This window comes from Polistes canadensis, unplaced genomic scaffold (assembly GCF_001313835.1).
Source record: "Polistes canadensis isolate GaletaPanama2010 unplaced genomic scaffold, ASM131383v1 scaffold_170, whole genome shotgun sequence".
Classification (NCBI taxonomy): Eukaryota; Metazoa; Arthropoda; class Insecta; order Hymenoptera; family Vespidae; genus Polistes; species Polistes canadensis.
Window position 1 is genome coordinate 148082 of NW_014569717.1, and position 8467 is coordinate 156548.

Genomic DNA, 8467 nt, shown 5'->3' on the forward strand with positions numbered 1-8467 from the left:
TATAACCTATCGAAATATGAAAAAAAAAAAAAAAATCGATTTTTTGAAAATTTCACACCAGGTGTGCCCCTTAAGTTGCTGAAGAAGTCCCAATAAAGGGACGAAACGTCCAACTTAATTAAATTAAGTTCTACTTCTTTTCATGTCCAAGTTACCTATGAACCTTTATCATTTATTAATATTATTTTTCCAATTGATCAATTTTATTTTTTCCTCGATGATACCTTCTCGATTTATTTCCATGCAACTTGTTATACGTGACAATTCTTTTTCTTCCATTTCTTTTTTTTTTCTTTTCTTTTTTATTTTTCTAAACTAACGCAAAGGATAATCAAGAAGAACTCGTGCGTTTCTTAAGGACACGATAAAATCATTTAACTTCAAGTTGTTAGCTAATTAACGTCACTCCTGAGAGAGAGAGAGAGAGAGAGAATAGAAGGACGTTATCGATCCTGTTAGCATTCACATATTATTCTTTTTCCTTTTTTTTTTTTTTTTTTTTCCAATAAACTTAAACAACACCGATGTTAAAGGCCAGAGAAAATATGCATGTATATGTGCATAATGAATCGGCAAGATATTTCGGTGAGTTTACCTTTTCAGTTGAAATCGGTGCTAGATGCAAAAGGACAGCTTGAACGATGATGATGATGATGATGATGATGATGGCACCGTCAGTCTGATCGATTTGTCCGAGAAAAATTATCCTATCTCTTATTCCGCTGAAATTTAAAACGTAAAGAGACAATGTTTAATATATTTATAACCAAATATACGAGATTTAAATTTTAATATTATTTAATTATTGTAATTAGTATATAATTATATAGAATATAATAATTATTATAAAAATATCGTGCGATAATAAATTTATAACATAATATTATAATAATAATAAACATTATAAGATAATAAACATAAAGATAATAAACATTTTAATCGCATTATTTGTTATCTTATTGTTAAATATTTTTTACGACAGTTACAAACGTCTGAAATATCTGCAGGTATATATATATATGTATGTATGTATATGAATGTGTATTTGTATGTATGCGTATAAAATGAAAGAAAAGAAATACAAATCTTTTCTTTTCGAGCCAAATATGTTGGCATTGGGAAGCTGCTTGTTCCTGGACCATTTCGAAGGATGTTGCATCGTTACTTATGTTAGACATTTTCCCCTTACCGTTTTACCTCCTATAAAATGCATTTCAGTTTATGTTTGGCACGACAAGAAAAGAGGAAGTTTCTTCTTCTTCTTCTTCTTCTCTTATTTTTGTCGTTTGAGTATATTTACGTTCGTATATTGGCCAAGACGTCCAACCAGTTGCAGAAATGAGTATAACAATGAGAAAATAAATATTTATTTTCTATTAATAATACATGTATATTATATAAACAAAATCTATCGTATAAATTTAGATTAGAAAATTGATCAATGAATTAGCAATGTTACAACCCAAATGTATTGTACATTTATGTTAAATATCATTTTAATCGCAACGTAATTTCTTTTCCTATTTTAAAATAAAAATATGTAACGAGCTTTATTTATTTGATTAATTATTGAATAACAGTGATATTAAAACAAACAAAAAAATAAGATAAAATAAATAATTATGAAAGACATTCATCGTCAAACAAGAATCGAATGAGATTGAATCGATCGTTCTGAAATCTTTGGTTAAATAAATCAGAATAAAATTGATAAACGGTGTGGAAAATGTTTCGACAATGTGCACGCGCCTATGTATACGTATATATGTGTGTATGTATGTATGTATGCATGTCTTTGCTCTATAATCGTCGGGATATTCCTAGCCTATTTATGCACGACGACGACGAAGACGAATAAAACTCATCCGTGCACGAGAAACCAACCCCTTAAGTTCTCGTTCTTCGTGTAAATTCGAAATATCTATTTGCCAAGAGAATTTATGAAGAGGAAACATATGGAAATTGAATATTATAATAGCATAGTGACGAATAAAAGTATTGGCACGTACTAAAATTTTCTTCTAACATCATACGAATAAATTTGTTCAAACTATTATTCTATATGTAACATTATTCTTTATTTTTCTTTTCTATTTTTTCGGTTAAATATGTAATACGTATTTCTTCCGGTCTAAAATTGAAGTATGTTGTTAGTCATGCTAATTAAATATACGTACGTGCAGTTTAAAATAAAATACAAAACAAATAATAGTTTTAAATACGTAACACTGTATACACGTATGAGTAAAAACTAGTTTTAATCGTTTTTGTTTTTTTTCTTTTTCTTTTCTATTACCGTATGTTTTTTTTCTTTTTACTATAAGTACACGCCAAATTTAATTACCCATTCCCTTAAAATATGTGCCTTAACTTCAGACTCTCGAGTGTGATCAATTTTACACGCAACAAAATTATATATTTATAAAATCTTACATATGTTTTTTACTCTCTTTTATATTCACGTAGAAGAATACGTTATAAGAATATTTATATTCACAGTTAAATAATGTTTGTTACTTTTTCTTCTTCTTCTTCTTCTTTTTCTGCCACTGCATCTACGCACATATTTACGTAAATTAAAGTAAAAAAAAAAAGAAGGAATTACATACAAAATCATATCTATTTTACATATTTATACTGAAGTATTTTTTTTTGTTTTATACAAGATAACGTATTTCATTTGCCAATACTTTAATTCGCTACAGTGTATCTACATAATACTATTTACGTAAATCAATTAATTACTCGCTGATTTTTTCTTCTTCTTTTTGTTTTCTTATTTGCCTTTGGTTTTTTCCCTTTTTCTTTTTTGTTGTCTTTTTCTTTTCTTTTAAAGTTAGAACGTGCGACAAGAAATTGAGAAGATCTATTCTAATCTATTCGCGATACGGGTATTTCCAGTTTCGATCGACAAGAATAGCGAGCTTGTAAATGTTGCTGCTAGGTAGTATTATAACGCTTATGTTAGCATGACCTGGCCGCGATAAATGAATTATCGATGGGCATGCGGAGTGTACCTATTTACGGACTGTATCACCTGAACGTAGATCAACGATTTGCGTTTAATCATTTGATTTGGATGATTCATTTCGTTTCATTGTCTTTTTTATCCAAGGATAAGTGTACGTACATATACACACATATACATATATATATTAATAAAACGTTATGTCAAACTCGAAGAAAAATAATTAGGTTTTCTATGAAATTCTATCCATATAAGATACACGTATACTATACAGATATGTAATAAGTGAATTAATTGTGATGGTAGTGGTGGTAATGAGTGTGTGCAGAGGATTTGATTATTACTGTTATTTAATTTTTCTTTTCCTTTTTCTTCTTCTTATTATTTTCTTTTTTCTTTTTTATTATTTCATTTTTCTTCGTGTTGTCATCCGTCATGTCCTCGACATTGTTTTCATATCGTAGTATGTTTATACATATGTACGATATACGGAAACTACGGTTTATGTTTACACACTGCACAACATTCCTATCAATCGTGACGTAATCTTCGCGTTTTATTTTTACCTTAAATACTATTCCTAACGAAATGCGTAATTACTTACGTATCTCGTACAACCGACATGGTCAGTATCGTTATTACCACACGATTATGATTATTATTTTTACTATTACTACTACTATTCCTATTACTATTATTATCATTAAGACTATTATGGCATTCTCGGTATATATTATATATTCTTCTTTGTTTATTGGACATATTTATATAATACAAACGATAACCAATTCTACAATATTACAACAACAACAACAACAGAAAATATTTATTACGAATTTGATATCATTAAATCTCTGTGTATATATAAGTATATCTTTAAATCAATTGAGATAAACGCGAATTCGATTAATTACGTGTTGCAACGAGAACGCGCTAATTTTCAAAAATATCGAAACTCGAATCATTCGAACGCATACGAATGATGTGATTGTGATCCTTTTCTTCGACCAGAGAAATGAAGCAAAGAAGAGTTCGATGCCCACACTGAAGTTTTAAAAAAAAACAGAAGCGGAAAGGTAAAGAAAGAGAAAGAGAGAGGTAAAATAAAAAGATAAGGAGAAAGACACAACAGTTGGCTGTCAAAATATAACCACGTTCTCTCCATCGAAACTCACCTTACATTGCAAGCTGCCACACCTTCTCGAGTGTCGAAAACACTCGCTCAGTTCTTTCGATCTCTCTCAATCTCCATCTCTTTCTCCATTTATAAATATTTATTTTCTAACTTTATATTTATGTATATATATATATATATAGAAATATATATATATATATATATACATATACATATATATGTATGTATAGATATTTTCCTCTCGAATCGTACTGTTGTCGTTACAGAAAATTCGACCGTTGCAAGTCACAGATCACGAAAAAACAAAGCACCGGATGTTACTTGGATATCTCATGCAGAGAGTAAGTGAAAGAGAGAAAGAGAAAGAGAGAAAGAGAGAGAAAGATAGACGCGCTTCGCGAGACGTGCATCATTCCCTGCACACACGCGTGCGCGCGCGCGCGCGCACATGCATCGGGTTAAGAAATGGAGGAGGGGTGAAAGTGTACATAAAAACAATGATTCAATCATAATGGTCACGTCCTCCTAAGAACATGATGGAAATTGTTCTTTCTTACCTTGCACACGATGTTCTTGTTATCAGCGAATACAAAACAACGGACGATCATGATTATTGCATCGTTAACTGTTTTCTATCATGATATTGTCTTCTATTGATATTTCTTTCCCCGAGCACGATTATTACGTATGTCGTGTTTACGAGCGCGAAAAGTGATGCAGAAACCCGCGAAGTAAACGATGAAAGAACGATGACGATGATTCGTAACGTCAACCGAAAGTATCACCAATGTTACTTTGTGTCGTAAAAAGAGAAAGTGCCATCTATTGGTCGAATTGGTGGTTTGCTTCTGCCAAATCGTATGGTATGCACTTTGTCGGCCAATTAGAAAAGAGCTCGCATTTACGCGCATTTATTTGAATTTTCTAATTATGCATTATCGCATAACTCGTGTCACGTTCGTGTATACGTTAATTTTGAAATGTTTTTAATAAGTTTACTTTTGAAAAAATGTGATTTTACAAATTATATATGTTTAACGATCGATAAATATTATTCTAAACGAAACATTGTCGATTTCTTCCTTATCGTTAGATTTAAAACAAATGGCGTCGCTAGTTACAAATGCATACACGAATTTTGCTTATGGCATGTGATGTATATGCATTTTCAATTGATCATAGTGTCGTCATCTTACAACTACTAGCTCGACTTTAAACATACGTACTATTTCTCTTTATATTCAGTAGAATTGTGACTTTTGTAAATTTATCTGATTGTTATGACGAGAGGTTATGATAGATAAGAATACATAACAGATTCTATCAAGAATTTTTTTTTACACGGGAATACCCCACTAAGGAAAAAGTATGGTCAGTTTTTAAGGACGATACTTTAGATTGTGTTCCTTTTGCTTTATTATTCTTTCCTTTTTTGTTCTAGCACGTGAGTAATGTATTTTACATTTATTTTCTTATTACTGTACAGCTTATAATTTTTCTGCAAAATAAACGTAATATAATAGTTTGATGTTAATATTGAATGCAATTGTTGATAAAACTATTGAAATTAAATAAAATATTTGTGTAAAAAATATTCTATTCTCGATATCTCGATTATATATTATATCTATTATTAGTATCGTTTACAGTGATTCATTATTTTTCTACTTTTTATCAAAACCTATTAAAATTATTTGCAGAAAATGTCTTGGTTTTTTGGTAAAAAGAAACATCAAAAGGAATCACCGGTTGAGTCAACAGAGGATCTCACGTCCTCCACCATAGAAAATGAATTTGAAAATATTGAAAAAACACCATATCCTATGCCTCCAAATGCTCAGGATGGAACACCTTATCCTAGTGGTGGTCTATATCCGTTAATTGGTGGTGTTTCAACTTATCCTACGCTGCCTACAGATTCGACTACAAATAATCAACAAGGGGATATGCAACATTATTTAAGTGGAGTACCATTTAAATTATGTAAACAATTGGAAAGTAGTACGGATAATGATTTTGAGATTGATAGGTTGCGTGCTAATGAAATTTTATCTTTTATTCAACGAATAGAGGAGCAAAATTTAGATTATGATTTTTCACATGAGAAGAGTGTCATTTCAGAAATGAATAGCACTACAGATGAGTAGTTTATAAATGTTATCCAAATATTACATTCACAGTTAAAAAGTAATTTTGTTCTCATGTATGTCTTGATGTATAAGATAGCGTAATGTATTTTATTTCTTATGCACACATACGTTATACTCTTTGAATTCTAGTATTTAAATATTATTTTTTAAAATACACTTTAACTTGAAAGTATTTGCTTTATAATAATTAGATTTTATTATCTTTCTTTTTGTTCTTCTTTTATTTTCTTTCTTTTTTTATATTTATTGCATCCGTGTAACATGAATGAAATATTTTTTTGTGAATTTAGATATAATCCATAGTTCCAAGCGTATGGCTCTATTAAATATAATTAAAATATTTTTTAACAATGATAATATATATTTTAAGAAATATTTATGAAAGACCATTCGCATACTAATTATGTGTTTTTAAGTATATTTATATTGTCACGCTTGCAATATGTAATACATATATTTCCTCATATGCTCAGGAACAAACTTGTAAGTGAATACATAACACAAATAGAGCACAAGGATATATTCTTGATTTTATTCTTATTAGTTGTATAAATGGCAAGTGTGTCAATGTAAATATTGTTTAAAAATCGTATATTTATCATTGTTGATAATGATTAAATGCCATTAATTAATGTAATCAAATACATGTAAAAAAATTTTAAAATATTTTAAAATAAACTATTAGCTTATTGCAAAGAATTTCATTATTAACATTAATATAAGATAAAATCAAAATATTATGATAAAAGTTTTAAATATTAACATTTTAGTATTTGACATACTACAGTCATGAAACTTGTTCGCATATAAATACTTTAAATACATATTTACATATAACTTGTTTATGTAGTTTGAGATTAATAAGTATACTAGATATGTAACAAAAGATTTACATATTCTTACTTAATATTCTGAAACTCTTATAAAATGTAATACATAACAAAATCGCTGACATTTATTATTATTTATCCACATGCGTTACTGAAATAAATTGTACAGATTATAGTTCCAAAACTAAATCGAGTGTTACTACGATGATGACAAGTATAAAAAATGGCAACCAGTTTTTGAGAAAACCATAAAAACTGTAATAACGAAAATAATTCATTAAAATTTATGAGCCGCAAAGTTTCTACAATTAATTGCTATCAACACTAAATACTATCAAAATACTTACTTAACGTATCTTCCTTTTATAAACATAAGAGCAGCTAATTTAACCATGTTCCATTTTGTAGAGTTATCATAAGCCATTAAATTTAAAGCTGTCGCAACATGCGAGTGACAATTATCGAGAAATAAATTATGCTAAAAGATTGATTAAGCGTAATTCAATAGAAAAACTTATAGTAATGACTATGAATTTATAAATTTACCATCCTGGCTTTATAAATTTCACTGGCTTCTGATACAGCCATATCCCATCCTTGTACACCGCCTTTTGCTTTTGTGTACTGAAGCTGCCAATATTTAATAGGTTTACCAAATGCCATTTGATCTTCTGATACATGATACGGGCCAGCGAAATCCCTTATTACACCGGTCGATGTACAAATTCCCATATGACCAATAAATGGTATTAAATAACTATGAGTAAATTGATAATTAATATTCAATATATTTCCTAACATAACAAATATTTTATTCGGTGACCTAACCGATACATTAATTATTAATATCGCAATGTTTACCAATAAATAAAATTCTCATCAATTGATTAAATAGTCTATTAAATGAATCCAACATTAATAAATAATTCAATCAAAGAAAGAGAACACGATCAAATGTCACAGACTACATAGTAACCCAAAGTTAGATATTTGACAGCGATATTTGAGGTTAAGTTGACATTTGAAAACAACTCACGTAATAATAGGCAGTGGAGTCCAAACGATGCAAAAGGGAAATCTCTGTCTTTCAGGATTTATACTGAGATCCATTTCTGGCGAACTTATCGTAGATTCGGATATTACATTCGTTAATAAATCAGGATCCATAATAGTTTACGTCAACCTGCTGTTTGAACGCGCAAGCAAGCAATGAACTATCGATTTATTCGATACTAAAGTTTCGATCTTTTTAAATCGTAATAAAAGTTCAAAGACGATTATCTTTAAAAGCCAAACAATAGTTATTATACAACTATTACATTATATTATTAGTTATTATATTAGTTATTATGTTATATATAATATTATTATATATATATATAAT

At 29.1% G+C, this 8467-nt stretch overlaps 3 protein-coding genes across 5 annotated transcripts in view; 1 reads left to right on the forward strand and 2 right to left on the reverse strand.

Moving 5' to 3' along the window:
- Positions 1–4896, reverse strand: part of LOC106789201 (histone deacetylase 4) — a 79883-nt gene extending 74987 nt beyond the window's left edge. The window contains exon 1 of one of the 2 annotated variants that reach the window (XM_014753208.1): positions 4661–4896. The gene's annotated coding sequence lies outside the window, so the exon portion shown is untranslated. Of the gene's footprint in view, positions 1–595; positions 725–4660 lie in introns of those variants that run through there. The other variant, XM_014753207.1, reaches the window with a different exon arrangement.
- Positions 4897–5266: 370 nt separating this feature from the next.
- On the forward strand, positions 5267–6949 carry LOC106789209. 2 transcript variants are annotated; one of them, XM_014753235.1, is made up of 2 exons: positions 5267–5474; positions 5804–6949. In XM_014753235.1, the coding sequence occupies exons 1-2, from the start codon at positions 5472–5474 to the stop codon at positions 6248–6250; spliced, it is 450 nt and encodes a 149-aa protein (XP_014608721.1). In that variant the 5' UTR covers positions 5267–5471; the 3' UTR covers positions 6251–6949. The 2 variants fall into 2 exon arrangements, with proteins under 2 accessions (XP_014608721.1, XP_014608722.1); XM_014753236.1 differs by having other exon boundaries at positions 5270–5547; positions 5804–6454.
- Positions 6950–7189: 240 nt separating this feature from the next.
- Positions 7190–8310, reverse strand: LOC106789208 (transmembrane protein 222). The gene is made up of 4 exons (XM_014753234.1): positions 8120–8310; positions 7630–7840; positions 7431–7561; positions 7190–7338 (listed from the first exon to the last, which is right to left on the reverse strand). The coding sequence occupies exons 1-4, from the start codon at positions 8248–8250 to the stop codon at positions 7254–7256; spliced, it is 558 nt and encodes a 185-aa protein (XP_014608720.1). The 5' UTR covers positions 8251–8310; the 3' UTR covers positions 7190–7253.
- Between the last annotated feature and the right edge of the window lie 157 nt (positions 8311–8467).